Raw genomic sequence first — 22,545 nt, 5'->3', positions numbered from 1 at the left:
TAGATCTGTCTTTACTTCCTGCTGACATGGAGCAAGGAGGTTAATTGGTTGTTTTTATCCTAGGCTAATTTAAATTGGAGCACTTCCATGTACCTGTTTATGTTATTTTGTGTAGAAAGTGGGAAAGATACATGAGGTATGTTTTTACTTTTCAGCCCTTAAAATTTCTTTGGAGACAAGATGCAAAACTTCGGCCGGCGCCGCGGCTCACTAGGCTAATCCTCTGCCTTGCGGCGCCGGCACACCGGGTTCTAGTCCCGGTCGGGGCACCGATCCTGTCCCGGTTGCCCCTCTTCCAGGCCAGCTCTCTGCTGTGGCCAGGGAGTGCAGTGGAGGATGGCCCAAGTCCTTGGGCCCTGCACTCCATGGGAGACCAGGAGAAGCACCTGGCTCCTGCCATCGGATCAGCGCTGTGCGCCGGCCACAGTGCGCCTACCGCGGCGGCCATTGGAGGGTGAACCAACAGCAAAAAAGGAAGACCTTTCTCTCTCTCTCTCTCTCTCTCACTGTCCACTCTGCCTGTTAAAAATAAAAAATTAAAAAAAAAAAGATGCAAAACTTCAACAAGAGTACACCAAAAGCTATACAGTTCCAGAAGTGTATATCAGGATTACAAATCGGGAGTGTAAGCTTGAGATTAAATCAGAGAAGAGGCTAGAGAAGGAGTCCAAGGTGGGCTAAGGACACTAGGGCAAGTGCCATGGAGAAAGTCACTGTTTTTATTAAAAGCTGATGACTCCATGAATTTTTTTAAAGATTTATTTATTTATTTTACTTGATAGGCAGATTTACAGACAGAAAGAGGGAGAGAAAGAGGAAGAGAGAGGTCTTCCACCCACTGATTCACTCCCCAAATGGCTGCAATGGCCAGAGCTGGGCTGATCCAAAGCCAGGAGCCAGGAGTTTCTTCCAGGCCTCCCAAGTGAGTGCTGGGCTCAGGCATTTGGGACATCTTCCACTGCTTTCCCAGGCCATCAGCAGGGAGCTGGATTGGAAATGGAGAAGCTGGGACTTGAACTGGTGCCCATATGGAATGCCAGTGCCACAGATGGAGACTTAGCCTACCATGCCACATTGCCAGCCATGACATTATGAATTTTTTGTCCTTCTAGATTTTCTAAAAGTACTATGTACTCATTAACATTTATAATAAAATTTATAAAGTGGGGTCGACACTGTGGCACAGCAGGTTAAGCTGTGGCCTGCCAGTGCTGACATCCCATATGGGTGCCAGTTCGAGTCCTGGCTGCTCTGCTTCCAATCCAGCTCCCTGTTCATGCATCTTGGAAAGCAGTGGAAGATGACCCAATTCCTTGGGCCCCTGCACCTATGTGGGAGACCCAGAAGAAGCTCCTGGCTCCTGGTTTTGGATCGGCTCAGCTCTGGCTGTTGTGGCCAATTGGGGAGTGAACCAATTGGAAGACCTCTCTCTCTCTCTCTCTCTCTCTCTCTCTCTCTCTCTCTCTCCCTCTCTCTCTGCCTCTCCTCTGTCTGTGTAAGGCTTTCAAATAAATAAATAATCTTTAAATATATAAATATATATATATATATTTGAAAGGCAGAATGACAAGAGAAAGGAGAAAGAGAAAGAGGTCTTCTTTTATTATTATTATTATTATTATTATTATTATTATTATTATTGACAGGCAGAGTGGACAGTGAGAGAGAGACAGAGAGAAAGGTCTTCCTTTGCCGTTGGTTCACCCTCCAATGGCTGCCGTGGTAGGCGCGCTGCGGCCGGCGCACCGCGCTGATCCGATGGCAGGAGCCAGGTGCTTCTCCTGGTCTCCCATGGAGTGCAGGGCCCAAGGACTTGGGCCATCCTCCACTGCACTCCCTGGCCACAGCAGAGAGCTGGCCTGGAAGAGGGGCAACCGGGACAGGATCGGTGCCCCAACTGGGACTAGAACCCGGTGTTCCGGCGCCGCAAGGCAGAGGATTAGCCTAGTGAGCCGTGGCCCCGGCCGAGAAAGAGGTCTTCTATCTGCTGGTTCACTCCCCAGATGGCTGCAATAGACAGGGATAGGCCAGGCTGAAGCCAGGAGCCTGGAACTCCATTGGATCTCTCTCCTGGGTGGCAGGGTCCCAAGCACTTGGGCCATCTTCGTCTGCTTTCCTAAGCACATTAGCAGCAGCTTAAACCACTGAGCTACAACACCAGACCCTCAGATTCACCCTTTTCAAAAAGAATTTTGCTTTATTTACTTTACTATTCCAGCTCCTTCTCTCTCTCTCCACTCTCTCTCTCCACTCACTCACACACCCACGCACACACACAATTTTTTTCTGATTCATTTAAGAGTAGGATACATATACCATGTCTCTTTAGCCCATAATTCTCCAGTGACTTTTCCAGGAACAACGCTATTCTTTTGCATAACCACAGTATAGTTATCAAATTCAAGAGGTGTCACATAGATTACATTAAAAAGTATTGCATTTGTGAGCAGTATTGCATTTCTAGTTGCCCTAATAATAATGTTCTTTATATAACATTTTTTTCCTCTGGTATAAAACCTATTTCAGGATCATGTCTTGAAATCTGTTGTCACATATATCTTTTTCTTTCTTTTGTTTTTTTAAAAAGATTTATTTTATTTATTTGAAAGAGTTACAGAGAGAGGTAGAGGGAGGTCTTCATCCGTTGGTTCACTCCCCAGCTGGCCACAATGGCCGGAGCTGTGCTGATCTGAAGCCAGGAGCCAGGAGCTTCTTCTGGGTCTCCCACACAGGTGCAGGGGCCCAAGGACTTGGGCCATCTTCTATTGCTTTCCCAGGCCATAGCAGAGAGCTGAATCAGAAGTAGAGCAGCCAGGTCTCAAACCGGCACCCATATGGGATGCTGGCACTTCAAGTCAGGGTGTTAACCCGCTGTACCATAGCGCCGGCCCCAGTCTTTTTTTTTTTTTTTTTTTTTTTGACAGGCAGAGTTAGACAGTGAGAGAGAGAGAGAGAGACAGACAGAAAGGTCTTCCTTCCATTGGTTCACCCCACAAATGGCTGCTACGGCCGGCACACTGCGCCGATCTGAAGCCAGGAGCCAGGTGTTTCCTCCTGGTCTCCCATGCAGGTGCAGGGCCCAAGCACTTGGGCCATCCTCCACTGCCTTCCCGGGCCAAAGCAGAGAGCTGGACTGGAAGAGGAGCAACTGGGACAGAATCCGGTGCTCTGACTGGGACTAGAACCTGGAGTGCCGGCGCTGCAGGTGGAGAATTAGCCCAGTGAGCCATGGTGCCAGCCCCTAGTCTTTTTCTTTTTTAAAAGATTTATTTATTGATTTGAAAGTCAGAGTTACAGAGAGAGGCAGATCGTCCATCTGCTGGTTCACTCACCAGATGGCTGCAATGACCAGGGCTGGGCCATGCTGAAGCCAGGATCCAGGAACTTCCTCCAAGTCTCTTATATAAATAGCAGGGGCCCAAGCACTTGGCCATCCTCCACTGCTTTCTCAGGTGCATTAGCCTGGAGCTGGATTAGAAGTGGGGCAGCAGGGACTTGAACTGCTACCCACATGGGATGCCTGTGCTGTAGGCCACAATTCTGGCCCCACACATATCTTAAGAGTCTTGTCAACTAGACAGTTCCTCTGCCTTTCTTTGCTTTTTATAACATGAACGTTTTTGAAGAACAGAGGCCAGTTCTGTAGAAAGCCCTACTTGTTATGATCCCAAGTTGGGATGGTCCTGATTTACAAAAGAACTTAGGGCATCCAGATACCATTCAGTCCAGTATGTCTAACCCATGAATCCTCAAGGAGAGGCAGTCAACTCAGCCTCACATATTTCATCTCAGAGCTGAAGTCCAAAATGCAAAAGTGGCCTGGGAAGGCAGTGGAGGATGGCCCAAGTCCTTGGGCCCTGCACCCACATGGGAGACCAGGATAAGCACCTGGCTCCTGGCTTCGGATCAGCGCGATGAGCTGGCTGCAGCGGCCATTGGAGGGTGAACCAACGGCAAAAAGGAAGACCATTCTCTCTGTCTCTCTCTCTCTCACTATCCACTCTGCCTGTCAAAAAAAAAAAAATTGAGGAAATTCACAAATAAGTGGAAATTAAACACTTCATTCCTAAACAACCAACTGGTCAAAGAAGAAATCATAAAATAATTTCAGAAGAATGAAATTAATATACAGCATATCAAGACTTATGGTATTCAGCTAAAACAGAACATAGACAGATGTGTACAATTATAAATACATCTACTAAGAAAGATCTTAATAACCCAGACTCCTGGCCGGCGCCGCGACTCACTAGGCTAATCCTCCGCCTTGCGGCGCCAGCACACCGGGTTCTAGTCCCGGTCGGGGCACCGATCCTGTCCCAGTTGCCCCTCTTCCAGGCCAGCTCTCTGCTGTGGCCAGGGAGTGCAGTGGAGGATGGCCCAAGTCCTTGGGCCCTGCACCCCATGGGAGACCAGGAGAAGCACCTGGCTCCTGCCATCGGATCAGCGCGGTGCGCCGGCCGCAGTGCGCCTACCGTGGCGGCCATTGGAGGGTGAACCAACGGCAAAGGAAGACCTTTCTCTCTGTCTCTCTCTCATGTCAAAAATTAAAAAAAAAAAAAATAACCCAGACTCCTAGTCTTGTGTCCAACAATGCCATGATGCTAGCTCACACCTGTGGCCCACAGCCCACCTGGGATTAGGACTGAAGGCCACCCTACTATGGTCTATCTATCACTGAGGAGGACTCACTGTCTGATGCCACTCCTAATGGTCACTGGTGTTGCTGGCTAGTGTATAATCTCTTGGGGCTACAGAACTCCAGTTGGCACTGCAGCAGGCACAGAAGCTCCGTAGGTAGACCTGGAGACAGGAACCGTTTGGATCTGCCCAATGTTGGGTTTTACCAACTTGGTACTGAATCCCCCAACAGTCCTGTAGTTCCTTGCTCTTCAGCCAAATTTGTAGGAGGGGTGATAAAGGCAGTCCCTCATCTTCGTGGGTGGGTCACACCTGGGTCTCAGAGACATTAGGCCCTGTGCAATCTTGAGTGTGCACATGAGGCCCATGTGAGGTTAGTGATAACACACATACCAAATCAAGTCCATCTTAAACAGGGCCAGGTGCCTGCCTGATACTGAGGAAGGCCCACGCTGTCCAACGGCACTTGCCTAAGAGGAAGAGAAACCTGGCCTTTACCTACATGCCATCTCAGCCCTGTGGTTTCTTATCTTCCTAAGGCTGGCAGAGGGTGATAAAGGAAGCTCCCTGGTCAGCCAGACTGGCACTAGGCTGGGTCTCATCTGTGTCCCACAGTCCGTGGGCTTCCCAAAGTCATAGGGATACAAGCGTGCCAGGCCTGCCTGAAGCTAGTGGTGACACGCACCAGCAGTCCATCCTACCAGAGTGTGGTCTCTGCCTGATGCAGGACAAGTCTAGTGGCTCAGCCTGCCAGCACTGGTCTGGTGGTAGAGTTCTTTGAACTTCATAAGGTGTTATGTCTCAAGGTGGTGGGTCAAGTTTGAAATCCAAGGCAAGTTCCAAAACTCCCTCTCCTGCCTAGCTTCCAGAAGCTGGGGTCTTACCCCGATTTCTGCCAATAGTTGGGGAGTGGATGGCAGAGGTTGCTTGGCTGTGGAGGTCCAAATACTCAGTGTGCAGGGTAGGGGCCCTAGGGGTAGGGGCCTTATGTGATGATGAACTTTATTCCAGTGAGCTAACATTGGGGTTAAATGCCTTCTCCCCCAAGCAGGTGGCATCTTTCTGTGCACAGTGCTACTTGGAATATGACTTTCATTATTTTACAAAAATCAGGCACTGTGATCTCTCATCTGCTTTCTGTAGCTCTTACCCAGGTGAACTGGTGCCTGAATAGCTGTTTAAATTGGTGTTTCTGAGAGGAGGTAGTTGCTGGGACGGCTTACTTGGCCACCATCTTGCTCCCTCTCTTCTTTCTAGTATTTTAATATATGCATGAGGGGCTGGCGCTGTTGCATACTGGGTTAAGCTGCCCTCTGCAGCTCTGGCATCCCATATGGCTTCCTATGTCCCAGCTGCTCCATTTCCAATCCAACTCCCTGCTGATAGCCTGTGAAAGCAGCAGATGGCCCAAATGCTTGGGCCTCTGCACCCACATGGGAGACCGGATGAGGCTCCTGGTTCCTGGCTTCAGTCTGGCCCAGCCCTGGCTGTTGTGGCCATCTGGGGAGTGACCCAGTGGATGCAAGGCTTCTCTCTGCCTCCGTGTCTCTCTAACTCAGCCTTTCAAATAAATAAATCTTAAAAAATATATATATATGCATGCATATTGGATTATACAAACTAATTATGACTCACAGGTTTTCAGTTGTGTTCTCATTTTCATTACCATTTAAATAATTTGTATTTTGGGGCTGGCACTGTGGCGCAGTGGGTCGGCATCCCATATAGGCGCCAGTTCTAGTCCCGGCTGCTCCTCTTCTAATCCAGCTCTCTGCTATGGCCTGGGATAGCAGTAGAAGATGGCCCAACCCTTGGGCCCCTGCACCCATGTGGTAGACCTGGAAGAAGCTCCTGGCTCCTGGCTTCATTCAGATCAGCGCAGCTCCAGCCGTTGCAGCCATCTGGGGAGTGAACCAGCGGATGGAAGACCTCTTTGTCTCTACCTCTCTGTCTTTCAAATAAATAAATCTTTAAAAAAAATTTGTATTTAAGAATTTAATTCCTTAGTTTTGTTAGTAGGATACTGAATTAATGCTCAGGTTTTTGATGGCTAGCCTATTACAACTGTTTTTCCATTCTGGTTGAAGACTATGGTTTATATGCTTTCTGCTCTTTTTGGAACTAATTATTAGGAAAGGTATTCTAATCTCTTCTTACCTTTTTTTTTTTTTTTGGTAGTTGTGCCTTCAACTATCCAACTATCCATCATTGTATCCACAAAGTTTCCAACTGATATTCTCCATACAGCATAAAAGATGAAGTCTAAACAAAGATCGCCCATACATATTTTATCTTTTCCTTTTAAAATTCCACAATAAATAATAAATGAGTGATGGGGAACAGCTTTTGTATACTCATTACAATTATTTCTTTATCCATTCTGAGTTCTCTAATTTTGACAAAGATAAACAACATGTTAAAATCTTTTCCACAGGGGTAGGCAATTAGCCTAGTGGTTAAGGCACCAGTTAAGATGCCCGTGTCCTACAACAGAGTGCCTGGGTTCAATTCCCAGCTCCCGCTCTCAATTCCAGAATCTTGGAGGCATTGGTCATGACTCAGGTTATTAGGTTGCTGCCACTGCCATGGGAGATGTGGAGTGAGGTCCCAGGCCCCAGCTTCAGTCCTGGCTCAGCTCCAGATGTTGTGGGCATTTGGTAAGTGAACCAGAGGATGGGAGCTCTCTAATAAATACATTGAGAAAAAAATTTAAAAAGCATGTAATACCTAGAGCCCTGAGGTTTAGATCAACAATAACAACAACAGCGACAACAAAAACCTTTTCTACCAATCATAATGAAATAATTGTGATAATTAGTGTATCCACAATACTAGCGGGACCCTTTTACTAAACATATCTCTGTGACAGGAATAGTGCTAAGTACTTTACATTTATTAACTCATTGACTCCTCACAGCAAACCAATACATTCAGCATGTTTGCATATAGTTATACATAAGAAAACATCATTAACATATATAAGAAAAGTTTAAAGTATCTGGAAATATAAACAACACTTTAGTAACAGTAATTACCTTTCTAGTGTGGCACTAGAATTAGGGTTAATGAAAAAGAGTGAAACAGTCTATAGGAGAAAATATGGATAATTTCAACAATTAACATAAATGCTTTAAAAAAAAAAGGACTCAAACATAAACTTTGGTTCCTATTAATGACAGTTTTTGTAACTAAAAATTTAGAGGCAACCATAATAAGAATATTAGTCACTATAAAGTTATTAAATACGTCATTAAAATAATAAAATCTAAACTTACTGAAATTGAAATCATGTTTTTGGCATGATAAAAGCAAGTAAAGGCACAGCATGTACACCATGACTACTTTCTTTAGAAAGAAAGTCTAGGGGCAGGTGTTGTGGAGTAGTGGGTTAAGCCACCACTTCGATTGCTGGCATCTCATATCAGAGTACCTGTTAAAGAGTCCCCACTAATCTGCTTCTGATCCAGCTAATGCACCCTGGGAGGCAGAAGATGACGGCCCAAATGCTTAGGACCCTGTCCCACATGTAGGAGACTTTGACAGAGTTTCAAGCTCCTGTCTTCCGCTAGCCAAGCTCTGGCTATTGCTGAGCATTTGGGGATTGAACCAATGGATGGAAGTTCTAGCTCTGCCTTTCAAGTAGATGAAGATAAATGAGCATTCTGTAAAAAGTCTAGCAGGATTAGACTTACCAAATTGACAGCACTCATATATGAGTATAATTAGTATAATTAAAACCATTTTAGATTTTCAGCTTCTGATTTCTTATTCTGTTTTACAATAAAAGATATAAACTTTTACAATGAAAAAGATGAACAGACTTAAACAACAAAGTATTAATTCCATAGTATACTAGAAAAACCAAAGGTCACACAATTTAAAGAGTGTGATATTAGCACAAGTACAAATATACAAAACAGAAAAAATAGTTCTACAAACACAAGCAAATATGAAGAATAATATATAGAGTATCACCAAGGTAAAACAAAACAACGAGAAAGGAAAGAATTACTGAATAATTGACACTGATACAGGTTGGGGAGGGGGAAGGATGTCAGACTCTGAATCCATAACTTATAATGAAATACATCTGTACTAAAAACTTAAATACAAATAAACCAAAAGTAGTGAAAGACTAGCAAAAATGAATTTCTATTTAAAAATGCCAGGAAAGTGACAGAGCTTTTTTTTATTATTCATTAGCATGAATCCCCTGATGACGAATGAGATCTGAGCCACTACTAAATGCCTTCCCACATTCCTTACAATTATAGGGCTTTTCACCACTGTGAATCCTCAGATGTCGAGTAAGGTTGGAACACTTATTAAAGGCCTTTCCACATTCATTACATTCATATGGTTTTTCATCTGTATGAATTCTTTGATGTTGAAAAAGTTGTGAGTTCTGGGTAAAAGCCTTCCCACATTCAAGACATTCAAAGGGTTTCTCACCAGCATGAATTCTTTGATGTTGACGAAGTTGTGAGCTCTGTGTAAACGCCTTCCCACATTCCTTACAATCATAGGGTTTCTCACCAGTGTGAATCCTCTGATGATTAGTAAGTGCTGATCCACTACTGAAAGCTTTGCCACATTCCTTGCACTCATAGGGTTTCTCACCAGTGTGAATTCTCTGATGCTGAACAAGCTTTGAGCTCTGAGTAAATGCTTTGCCACATTCCTTACATTCGTAGGGTTTCTCACCTGTATGAATTCGTACATGTTGAAAAAGTTGTGAGCTCTTAGTGAAGGCTTTCCCACATACTTTACATTCATAGGGTTTTTCACCAGTGTGAATTCGCTGATGGTCAATAAGATTTGAGCAATAACTAAAGGCCTTTCCACATTCCTTACATTCATAGGGTTTCTTACCAGTATGAATTCTTTGATGTTGAGAAAGGTATGAACTACAACTGAAGGCCTTCCCACATTCTTTACATTCAAATGGTTTTTCACCAGTGTGAATTTTCAGATGTCGAGTAACATGTGAACCACAACTAAAGAATTTCCCGCATTCCTTACATTCATAAGATTTTTCACCAATATGAATTCTTTGATGTTGAATAAACTGTGAGTTCTGACTAAAGGTCTTTCCACATTTCTTACATTCATAGGGTTTCTCTCCATTATTAATTATTTGATGTAGAGTAAGGAATGTCTGTTGAATAAATGTGGGCATGTATTCATGAGTGTATGTTTCTTGGCTCAAATGCCCATTATGATAGCCTGGTTGACTTGGAAAGTGGCTTCTATAGTCTAAAACATCTCTAAAGCTGGAGAACTCAAGGCCATGCTTCGTCAGTCCCATTAGCTCCCTCTGACATGACTCTATTTCATACACTTCTTTCTTTAGAGATAACAACTTGCTTTCACACATTGACTCCAGATCTGAAAGAAAAGAATAGTAAACATTCCTTTTCCCTACTTGAGAAAAGTTAACCTTTTATAACAGAAATGTAGAAATTAAAGCAAAAATAAAATCTAGCAGGTAAATGTCATACAGTTTTCAAGGGTACCTGTTTAATCTAAAAATGGGCAAGAAATACACAGAAAATAACAAAATATAATGCAGACAGCAAAGGGAAGGGACAACAGAAATAAGTCACCATAATGATTCTCAAATATTGATGAGGGTCAGAGTCATCTGGAAAGGTTGATAAATATACAATGCTTGGGTCATCTCCCATATTAAAACATGACTAGTCACATATATCTACATAAATATGTACGTATAAGATAAAGTACATTATCATACTGTAATGAAAAGTGAATTTCTAGCTTCTGTTAAAGGCCACCTAATAGAAATAAATGCAAATGAGGAAGATTCTTGGGTATTCTGTGGTATAATAAAGAATAAATTTAGTCTTTGTCCCTGGTTCCTAGCACAGAGCTTCAAAAACCTTTGGCATTTCCTGAGTGGTAAAAGAGAGTGCACACGTCTGTGTGTGTGATTATGAAATACATATATGTGTACTAATATATGTTTGATAAATAACATGAGCACATTATATATTTATTTGTGGTCTAAATAAATAAATACATATATTAAATAGTCAACCCTTGAACAACATGGAGGTTAGTAGTGCTGACTCCTTGGGATAGTTAAAACTCTGTATATACTCTGTAAAAAAATTATTTAATACCTTTATTAACAGGTTTGCTTTATTGGTATTTAACCTAGTGGACAGGATGCCTGCATCCCACATTGGTGTGCCTGTGTTCTATGTGGCGATCTAGACTATAATCCTGGCTTCTGGCTTCAGCCCCAGTTCAGCCCTGGCTGTTATGGGGATATAGTGGAAAAAACCAGTGGATGGAAGCTCTCTCTCAAAAAATATAAATAATATATAAAAAATTTTGATTAATACTATAATCCTAGCACCTGGCCTGATTCTTGGTTTATAATAGTACTCAGCAAGTACCCTTCTGGTTCTCCTACCTCATCTGAAATCTCTCTTCTCTGCCATCTCTCCCTTTACTTTTTCTTTTTTTAACATTTATTTATTGAGATGCAGAGTTACAGACAGAGAGAGGGAGAAACAGAAAAAGGTCTTCCATCCCCTGGTTCACTCCCCAAATGGCAGCAACAGCTGTCTGGGCCTATCTATAGCCAGAGCTAGGAGCTTCTTCCGGGTCTCCCATGCAGGTGCAGGGGCCCAAGTACTTGGGCCATCTTCCACTATTCTCCCAGAGAGCTGGAGCAGAAGAGGAGCAGCTGCGACAAGAACCAGCACCATTATGGGCTGCTGGTGCCACAGGCAGAGGCTTAACCTACTAAGCCACAGCGCCAGCCCCTTTTCAATGTAGGCATAGAATCTCCCCCTTTTTGGCCCCCAGTAATGTCTGTCTATACATAGTGACCTCAATCATGTATAATCATGTATGTAGATGTTAGCATCTACTAATCCTACTTCTACATATTTAACATGACTTTTCTTTTATTGTTTTCTGGGCGTATTTTAGCACCATTTTCAATCTTCAAGTTCCTAAGGGTGACACGAACTATAGCACTTAGCGGAGTCTCTTACACAAACGAAGACATAAAAAATGCTGGATAAAGAAAAAGTTCTAAGTCATATTGATAAAAAAGTCACTGATAGCTGTAATGAAGACCAGTACTGGGGATACTGATTCATATGCACGAGTACATACTGTTATATTCTTTTGAGGGCGGACATATAAAACACCTACAAAAGTCTAATGTAAAAAAGCAAAAAAGCTAGCAAGGACTTCAATCTAAAGGCTTGTATGAGTAAAAGAGTTTTCTTTGGAGGGGTAGTGAAAGGTACCTTCTGCCTGAAATTGAGAGGGCTAGAGAAGAGTAGTGGTAGAGTTGAGGGAAGAGATGAAACAAGTTATTTGTGAACTCTTGCTAAAAGCACTTCAGTTTTCTCCAGAGGCCTAGAATCTTAGAGGAAGTGACCATGGTAATACCTAAAATGTGTTGTTTCCCACTGACCAGCAGGAGATATTTCCTGTGCTGTCCTGATTTCTGTTGAGGCCTTTCTCACTTACCTGAACACAAGCCTCTTGTCAGCTCTTTGCCAATCATCCAGGGCTCTTTCCCTTGCTCCAATAAGGAAATCACTTGAGGTTTAGGAATATAAAGTCCTGCTCATGAGAAAAGATATGGGACATGATTATGTTGTGGGTAAATCAAATCCAGTCCTTTGATGCTCACGAAGGGATGCCACTACAGGAACAGCCAAAGAAGGATGAAGATGAAGCTTCAGCCATAGCCCATTGGTTACTCTTCCTTTTCATTTCAGCTCAAACTACTTGTTTGGGAGCAAGGAGCAGAAATTCAGCTGGAAACTTGAAAAGCAGCCAAGAAATTCACTGTGGAAGAAGCAGACATCCCATAGAACTCTGAATCATTCGTACAGATGCCCTTACCCATGGCAACCAGGTTGCTGTAGTTCTCCAGCATCACATCTCTGTACAAGTCCCTCTGAGTAGGGTCCAGGCACTCCCATTCCTCCTGAGAGAAGTCTACAGACACATCACTGAATGTCACCGGTCCCTGAAACAATAAACATATGCACTAATTGTATACTAAAAGAAATACTTCAATGCAAGTATTTTAAGGTAAAACAAATTAATAATTTTACTGGTATCACTGAGAACTAGTATTTTTGTATCTCAGGAATAGATGGAAGAGTAATAAGTTTATTTTATATTAAACAAATGAATGAATTCCTGATTGTGTCTATTGAAAAGACCTAGACATAATGGCAAGGAGCACCACTAGTATATAGACTGTAGTTTCTAAGTATCGTTTTCAAATAAAAAGAACTAAAGTTCTTTGGGGAAAGAATGCATTTCAAGAAAAAATTAAAAATGCACAGGATGAGTCTGAACATATTATTATATCAAACATATTATTATATCAAAAAGCAAGAAAGTGACCCCAAACTACTAAGATCAACTTGAAAAGACTCAGGAGTCAACTTGAGGAATCTACTCCTGGCCAAAAATGGTCCACTTGTATATCAAACTAAAAGGACAATAACTGCCATGGACTGATTACATTAAGATGTTTGAGCCCTGAGCTTGTAATATTGAAAAAAATTATTGATCACTTTCAGAGGATTCTAAGAAGCCAACTTACTGTTTTGAAAATTGATGAATAAATGGAAAGAATCAAAACATTCTTTCCTCTATGGGTAACTAAGCAGTTGATGAGGAAAAGTTTTACTTTATAGATAGAAGTATTTAATCTAGGAAAAAGGAATGGCAAAATTAAATTATCACTTGGCAACCCCCAATGAATCTAAAAATAATTGTCAATTGCTGCCATATTACAAAAAGAAACATAACCAGATATAATATGCCTGATGAAATTATGTACCACTGACTTATGAAATAATTTTGAAAAAAAATCCAATTGAATATATTAAAGCTTTTATATTTACCCATTTTCTTTTTCTTTTTTTTCTTTTCTTTTTTAGCAGATTTATTTTTTATTTGAAAGGCTGAGTTACAGAGAGGCAGCGGCAGAGAGAGAGAGGTCTTTCATCCACTGGTTCACTCCCCAGATGACCACAACGGCCAGAGCTGAGCTGATCTAAAGCCAGGAGCCAGGAGCTTCTTCCAGGTCTCCCACATGGGTGCAGGGGCCTCAGGACCTGGGCCATCCTCCACTGCTTTCCCAAGCCATAGCAGAGAGCCGTATTGGAAGTGGAGAAGCCAAGACCTGAACCGGCTCCCATATGGGATGCCGGCACTGCAGGCGGTGGCCCCTCCTACAAAGCCACAGTACAGACATCCTAGTTCACTCTTGATGCATCCCAGCATTCCATATGGATGCTGGTTCAAGTCCTGACTGCTCCACTTCTGATCCAGCTCCCTGATAATGTGCCTGGGAAAGTAGTGAAAGATGGCCCAAGAGCTTGGGCCTCTGTACCCACCGGGGAGACCTGGAAGAAGCTCCTGGCTCCTGGATTCAGCTGGGCCCAATCCTGGCTGTTGTGGCCATCTGGGAAGTAAACCAGCAGATGGAAGATACCTCTCTCTCTCTCTCTGCCTCTCTAACTCTGCTTTTCAAATAAATAAATTTATAAAAAAGAATTATTTTCTATCAATACAAATTAATTATTACCATGCTAGCAGAATTTTCTATATTACTAGACACAAATTATAAGGTTCTTCTGGGCCATGACAGTAATATCTCAATAACTTATACAATGGCCAAACTCATTGGAACATCTATCACCCCCTATCCTTATTTCTGAGATAAAAAAAACCTGACAATTCATATAGAAATCTCTCAAAACCCTGTTCAGCTTTAAATTGGACTTTATCCATGGATACTCTAAACAGTCATCGAGCTTTGTGTCAGCCACCAAGCCCATGATTCTCAAATCCTCATAGACCAGGAGATCTTGTGACAGACTATCATTTGGAGCTACGAATACTACTTTTCATGTTGTTTTACTGGAGAATGTTAACTCTGTAGAGATAATCTTGGCTTTTCCATGTTTGCTCTCAGTTAAGCAATTCATACCTCATCAAGTCATATTCCAGACAGGACAAGTTCATTCTATAAATCTATTTTCCCTTCTTGTTTCCTTAAAAAGAATACATTTCCTTTCCAACATAGTCCCTGGGAGTGGGATGAGAAAAACTGGTTGGAAAAAAAAAAAAAAAAAAAAGAGGGGCACTTACAGATTGTATAGGGTTAGCTAGCTAGAAGAAATGGGGACCAGGATCCTACAGGGGCAACCTGTTCACCAAGGTGTCAGGATAAGGAAATCAAATGCTCACCTACCTTTTTTTTTTTTTTTTTTTTTTTTCCCTTAATAAAAAGGAAGGCAAGGTAAAGCAATAACTTACCCCAGCCATGGTTTTCAGCAGTGAAGATGATCAGTTTTCCCCAGGGCTGTTCTGAAAAAAGACAGTTGTTGTGAGAAGGCAAGACAGGGAGGGAGTAAAGAAATTCTCTAGAGGGGCTGGCGCTGTGGCACAGAGGGTTAACTCCCTGGCCTGGGGCGCTGGTATCCCACATGGGCGCTGGTTCTAGTCCAGGCTGCTTCTCTTCCAATCCAGCTCTCTGCTGTGGCCTGGGAAAGCAGCAGAAGATGGCCCAGGTCCTTGGGCCCCTGCACCCGCGCAGGAGACCCAGAAGAGGCTCCTAGCTCCTGGATTTGGATTGACACAGCTCTGGCCATTGCGGCCAATTGGGGAGTGAACCATCGGATGGAAGACCTCTCTCTCTCTCTCTGCCTCTCCTCTCTCTGTGTAACTCTCACTTTCAAATAAATAAATAAATCTTTAAAAATGATTATTTAAAAAAGATTATTAAAAAAAGGAAGAAATTCTCTAGAGAGTACACTGGTCTTACATCCCTCAGAATGGCCAGATAAAACTACCTTCACTTCCCTTGTTCTTATGATACAACTCTAGCTAGTGAAACGATGGAACAAATACTACTGCTCCTATACCCATAAAAACTCTAGGCTTTAGCTGCAGCAAGATAGAACACAGTAGCTGAATCCAAGGGAAGAGGCTGAAATTTACTCTCTCTAACCCAAGCCACTAAGGTTTCTGCCTCAGCCAAGGGACTGAAGCCAGACCTTGCCCAACCTTAGTGATGCTGGTGCTCTGAACACAAGGATGAGCTGCTACAACCCGCCCTGAAAAATCCCCTCTTTGCAGCCCCCAGAACCCAAGCCAGACTCACTCAAATGGGGACTTTTGGCTGGGAACATAGTACTCTCTCAGACCAGAAGGACCAAAGACTTCCCTACTGACCTCTTTTTGCTTTCCAACCCCAAAAGGCAGTCACCTTCCACTGCTGTGCAGGCAGGTGTGTGTGGGTGTGGGTGTAGGAGTGTCCGTGCACACACAGGTACTCACTGTTATCCTCTAGCTTTGCTTTTACTTCATCTATGTTTTTCCATGCAAAACAAACTGTCAGCTTTTCTTTTATAGCTTCTGGGTAAGATTTTTTTCCACCTTCCATATTTCTATAAATGTCTCTCTCTTTTACAATTTTAATGCTTTCATTTGTTGTAAGTAAATATTTTAATCAATTATTTAAATTGGTATAAGATTATTTGGTAAAAGATTATGGTATATGGCTATCAATTATATATTCATATATTACTTATGTTTATATTATCTTTATTATATATTATTATTTTTTGTGTTTTTTTTTTAAGGATTCATTTATTTATTTGAAAGTCAGAGTCACATAGAAAGGCAGAGAGAGAGAGAGAGAGAGAGAGAGAGAGAGGCCTTCCATCTGATGGTTCACTCCCCAATTGGCCACAATAGCTGGAGCTGCACTGATCCAAAGCCAGAAGCCAGGAGCGTCTTCCGAGTCTCCCATGGGGGTGCAGGGGCCCAAGGGCTTGGGCCATCCTCCACTGCTTTCCCAGGCCATAGCAGAGAGCTGAATCGGAAGTGGAGTGACCGAGACTTGAACTGGCACCCATATGGGATGCAGACACTGCAGGTGCTGGCTTTACCTGCTATATCACAGTGCCGGCTCCTATTTATTATTTTAATATGAATTAGGATGCCTACTTAATTTTTGCCCCAGAGAGGGATACTCAGCTGTACCAAAGCCACATAGGAATAATAAATTATTTCATGGGACTTAGAAATACACCATTCTTTTATATTCTACCTAGAAAGAAAAAAACTGCTTATGTCAAGCTTATAAATTAAGGAGGTTTTGTTGTTTTTATTTTATTTTATTTACTACTCATTTTTCATTTTATTTGAAAGATACAGACAAAGAGAGAAGGAAGAGAGAGAGAGAAAGAGAAAGAAAGAAAATGTCAGAGAGATCTTCCATCCATTGGTTCACTCCCCAGGCTGTAACAGCTGGAGCTGGGACTGTCTGAAGCCAGGAGCCAGGGCTTATTCCGGGTTTCCCATGTAGGGAAGGGACCCAAGTACTTGGGCCATCTTCCACTGCTTTTCCAGGTATATTAGCAGAGAACTGGATAGGAAGTGGAGCAGCCACTTGAACTTGGACTTGAACTGGCACCTATATGGGATGCTGGCACTGCAGGCGGCAGCTTAACTGTATATGCCATGGTGCCGGTCCTTTTTTTTTTTTTTAAACAAAAAAAGCTCATGGGGACCAGGGTTGTGGCATAGTGGATAAAGCTTCTGCCTGACACTGGTATCCCATATGGGCGCCAGTTCAATCTAGCTCCCTGCTAATGGGCCTGGGAAAGCAATGGGAGATGGTCCAAATGTTTGGGCCCCTGCCATCCATGTGGAAGACTTGGATGAAGCTCCTGGTTCCTGGCTTCATCCTGGCCCAGCCCTGACCTTTGCAGCCATCTGGGGAATGAAACCAGTGGAATGAAGATGTCTCCTCCCAACCCTGACCCTGACTCTAACTCTGACTGTCAAATAAATAAATAAATACATTCATCTTAAAAAACAACAACAACAACAACAAAAAAAAAAACAAAACCTTATGGCATTGATTAGTACAGTGAAATGAACACTGTAATTACTAAAATAAAACTGATTTTGTAAAGAAACTAAACTTTTTATGATCCACTACTGATGGAAAAACTCATCCGGGGCAGGAAATCAGCTGGCCCTCAAAGAAATTTGACAGAAGTTACAGGGATTTCTCATCTACTTGTTCACTCCCCAGATGCCTGCATAAGCCAGGGCTAGACCAGTCCAAAGCCAGGACTAGAGACTCAGTCTGGGTCTCCCATGTGTGTTACAGAGACCCAACAACTCGAGCCACCCCCTTTGTGCGTTAGAACGAAGCGGGAATCAGGACCTGAGCCAGGATTCAAACCCAAGCACTCCATTATTGGGTATGGAGGTTCCAAGCAGGATCTCAGATGCTGTGCCAAACATCCACCCCAGAAAAATTCTGGTTTCTATGACTTGCCCTGGTATGGGAGTTATGAGCCAGGGATTGTGCATAATAACCAAAATATATACATTGTAATATCATATTATTTATAGTTCTGACATTAGATTCTTCTTTCCTCTGCACAAGATGATAAGAAAAAATGTAGGGAACTTTAACACAAGATAAAATGGGGATCTGCTGCAGTTGGCACCAGTGGACATGCAAAACCAAGTACAGTAAATTAGCTGACTGTCCCAAGTGGAAGCTCATTGGATGCTCAACCCATTATCACCCAGGGAGTGATTATTAAGTTCCTAATAATTACCCAGTGGTATCAACAAGAGAGATGTACATTTTGGAAAAAAAAACACATATACCTTCATGACAATAAAATGTAATGGCATTGTAGACCATATAAAACTTAAAGCATAGAGCTTGTTCAATAAACAAATTAAGTTACAAAAATGAACCTCTCTGAGTAGTCTTCAAAAATTTCATGGACAATGCATATTACAAAAAACTTATGCATGGATCTCAAAAAAAATTTTGCACCAAAATAAACTCACCTTTTAATTCCTTTTCTCCATGAATGTTCTGAAGTATGCTTGTAATAAAAACAGCAACTTACATGTCTGATGATGTATACAAAGGGACGTGGCACAATGATCAGTGGTTCAGGAAACTTAGATGTATATTACTAAATGAAAGAAGCCAATATGAGAAGATCACATACTAAATGATTCCAGCTACATACATGACATTCTGGCAAAGGCAAAACTATGGAGGCAGTAAAAAAATCAGTGGTTGCCAGGCACTGAGAGTAGGGGTGGGGAGAAGGAGAGATGAACAGAGGCTTCTAAGAGCTATGGAATTGCTCCATAGGATACTGTAATGGTGGATACATATCATTACACATCTGTCAAAACCTACAGAGCATACAATAACAAGAATGAACTCTTAACATAAACCATGGACTCTAGGTGGAAATGATGTGTTAATGTAGCTTCATTAATTGAAACAAATATACCGGGGTCAGTGCCATGGCGCTGCAGGTTAATCCTCCGCCTGCGGCGCCGGCATCCCATATGGGCGCCGGTTCTAGTCCAGGCTGCTCCTCTTCCAATCCAGCTCTCTGCTATGGCCTGGGAAAGCAGTAGAAGATGGCCCAAGTGCTTGGGCCCCTGCATCCCTATGGGAGACCCGGAAGAAGCTCCTGGCTCCTGGCTTCAGATCAGCGCAGCTCTGGCTGTTGTAGCCATTTGGTGAGTGAAAAAATGGAAGGAAGACTTTTCTCTCTGTCTCTCCTTCTCACTGTCTGTAACTCTACCTCTCAAATAAATAAATAAAATCTAAAAAAAAAAAAGTAGATATACCACCTTGTGTGAGGGATGTTGACTGCTATATATGAAATCTCTGCAATTTCACTGTGAACCTAAAATTGCTCTGCAAAATAAAATCTACTGAAAACAAAACAAAAATGAAATAAATTCTGTCACTGCTGGGGTCTGCACTGTGGTGTAGCAGGTAAAGCCGAAACCTGCAGTGCCTGCATACCATATGGTCATTGGTTTGAGATTCACTGCTCTACTTCGGATCCAGCTCTCTGCTATGGCCTGAGAAAGCAGAAGATGGCCCAACTCCTTGGGCCCCTGCACCCACGTGGGATACTCGGAAGAAGCTGCTGGCTCCTGGCTTGGGATCAGCCCAGCTCTGGCTGTTGCAGCCATTTGGGAGTGAACCAGCAGATGGAAGACCTCTCTCTCAGGGCTCGCACTGTGGCATAGTGGGTAAAGCTGCCACCTACAGTGCCAGCATCCCATATGGGGGCCAGTTAGAGTCCCAGCTGTTCCACTTCTGATCCAGCTCTCTGCTATGGCCTGAAAAAAGCAGTGGAAGATGGCCCAAGTCTGTGGGCCCCTGCACCCGCCTGGGAGACCGGGAGGCAGCTCCTGGATCCTGACTTCGGATTGGCACAGCTCTGACCGTCGCAGTCAGCTGAGGAGTGAACCAGCAGATTGAAGACCTCTCTTTTCTTTCTCTCTGCCTCTGCCTCTCTGTAACTCTGCCTTTCAAATAAATAAATAATAAAATCTTAAAAAAAAAAAAAAAAGACCTCTCTCTGTCTTTGCTTCTCTGTAACCCTGCCTTTCAAATAAATAAATCTTAAAAAAAAGTCACAGATTGTCTAAATTAAATGTAGCTACATGCTTTTAAAAAAATTATGTCACTGCCACAAGCTACATTTTTGAACTTTGAGGACATTATGCTAAGTGAAATAAACCAAACACAAAAAGGCAAATACTGTGTAATTCCATTTACAGTGGTATCTAAAGCAGTCAAACTCACAGAAACAGAAAGTAGAGGTGGCTGCCAAAGGCTGGGGAGAGTGGGAAATATGATGCTGTTGTTAGATGATTATAGATTTAGTTTGCAGGATGAAAACCTTCTAGAAATCTGTTGTACAACAATATGAATATACTTAATACTTCTTGAAATATACATTTAATAATGACTAACATGTAGCTAGTGTTGTGGTGCAACAGGTTAAGCCATCGCCTGCAATGCAGGCATCCTATGGGGGTACTGGTTCAAGTCTTGACTGCTCCACTTCCAACCCAGCTCCCTACTAATCTGCCTGGGAAAACAGCAGTACATGGCCCAAGTCCTTAAGCCCCTGTACCCATGTGAGAGACCTGGCTGGGGTTCCAAGCCCTCACTATGACTGTAATTTCTGTATTAGTACTTTTAGTTCTGTCAAACATATTTGAATCCATTCTATGAAGGGAGATTGACCTTTTTATTATAAATCATTCTTCTTTAAAGCTTTTTTTTAAAAAAAGATTTATTTATTTGAAAGTTGGAATTACACAGAGAGAGGAGAGGCAGAGACGTCATCCACCCATTGGCTCACTCCCCAACTGGCTGCAAGGGCCGGAGCTGTGCTTATCCGAAGCAAGGAACCAGGAGCTTCTTCCAGGTCTCCCATGCAGGTGCAAGGGCCCAAGCACCCAGGCCATCCTCCACTGCTATCCCAGGACACAGCTGACAGGTGGACTGGAAGAGGAGCAACCGGGACTAGAACTCGGCTCCAATATGGGATGCTGGCGCCGCAGGCGGAGGATTAACCAAGTGAGCCATGGCATCGGCCCCTTTGTTTCATTTTCTACAAACTTTTTGAAAGACTTTTGTGTGTATATGTGTGTGCCTACGTTGTGTTTGTATTTAAAAAGTAAAAACTAGGTACACAAGAGAAACTGATCTACTTTCTAAATTAATATGAGAATATTATGTAGAAAGAAGTCGGGGAGAATACTGAGATCGGTGTGTCCATCTCAATGCTTCCCATCGTTTTCTTGAATGGAGTTTGTTAGAACCAGGTCACTTGATGAGTCATGCAGGCAAAGTAGAGCAGAAAGATATCCCAGCATACCTTGTACTTGGCTTGGTCAACAGCCATTCCTCTTTCTTTCTCCATACCTCTGCAAAACTACAGGAGCAGAAAGGGATCATGGGATGCCAGGCTTCTCTTGTGGCCCAGACTGAGCAAGTCAGAGGCCACTCGACCTACATCCACCGCCTCGGCAGAGAAGGAAATACAGCCAGAGGGCTCGCGGCTGTGCAGAAGTCAGGCACCCCTCACCCATATCCCCAATGTCACAGTCACGTACCGTGGGGACCCACGTATTCTCCGCCCTCACAGGCAACCTCACCCAAACCACAGCTCTATATGTGGCCCTAGAGTCACAGCTCCACACCCACTCTGAGGGATACATCACGTACAGACCCCTCAATCACAGCACCCCACAAGCCACGGGGGTACAGTGCTGCAGTCCCAACACCACATGCAGTGCACAGCCACACAGAGAAACAGTTCCTCTAACACCCCTCGCCCCCGATGAGCACAACACATAATCACACACCCAAAATAACACAATGGCCAACAGGACTGCGTCCTGTCACCCTGGCGCACAACTAGATGCGCCTTCCACCTGCACACACAGTGCCAGGTAAACTTCTGTGATCACATTCCCACACCCTCACCGTCCCAGGCATCCAGCCAGCGTGGTCCTAACACTTCCCCAAAGCCAGTTCCACGCACGTACCTCAGAGTACCACACCGAACAACCAGACTCTTCAGCTCCCACCCCAAGCCCTGGCGGCCCGCACACAAGTCACACAAAGTTAGACAGTCGCCAACAGTCACAGTCCCCCCACGAGGACACAGCCACACGCGGTTGCAGCTACACCCCTACAACGAAGATACCTGCACAGACCGCTCCACGCGCGGTCACAGTGACAGGGACACACCTAACAGAGGAACGTACCAGGGCTCCAACACCCGCACACCCAGCGTCCCACAGTCACACACAGACGCCCACACCCCACCCACCCGCACACGGCTGACACTCCCGGGGCTGCCTCCCTTCGGAGCCCAGGGACGCACCCGCGGGGCCTCGTGGAGTCCGCAAGACCTAGGCCGCTCACCGTGCACTTTCCCGTCCCCGGACGCCCAGCGTCCCGCAGGCAATCGAAAGGGCAGCCCTGTTCGCGCGGGAACTCTGGGA

General features: G+C 43.7%; 1 protein-coding gene across 1 annotated transcript; it reads right to left on the bottom strand.

The window, feature by feature from the left end:
* Positions 1 to 7,994: 7,994 nt before the first annotated feature.
* Positions 7,995 to 22,515, bottom strand: ZNF383 (zinc finger protein 383). The gene is made up of 7 exons (XM_062176236.1): positions 22,425 to 22,515; positions 21,411 to 21,467; positions 18,547 to 18,677; positions 14,977 to 15,027; positions 12,538 to 12,664; positions 12,157 to 12,252; positions 7,995 to 10,029 (listed from the first exon to the last, which is right to left on the bottom strand). The coding sequence occupies exons 4-7, from the start codon at positions 14,983 to 14,985 to the stop codon at positions 8,834 to 8,836; spliced, it is 1,428 nt and encodes a 475-aa protein (XP_062032220.1). The 5' UTR covers positions 14,986 to 15,027; positions 18,547 to 18,677; positions 21,411 to 21,467; positions 22,425 to 22,515; the 3' UTR covers positions 7,995 to 8,833.
* Between the last annotated feature and the right edge of the window lie 30 nt (positions 22,516 to 22,545).

The sequence above is a fragment of the Lepus europaeus genome, chromosome 19 (genome assembly GCF_033115175.1).
Source record: "Lepus europaeus isolate LE1 chromosome 19, mLepTim1.pri, whole genome shotgun sequence".
In the NCBI taxonomy this organism is placed as follows: Eukaryota; Metazoa; Chordata; class Mammalia; order Lagomorpha; family Leporidae; genus Lepus; species Lepus europaeus.
Note: the sequence above shows the minus strand (reverse complement) of the source record. Positions and strands in the feature narration are given on the sequence as shown.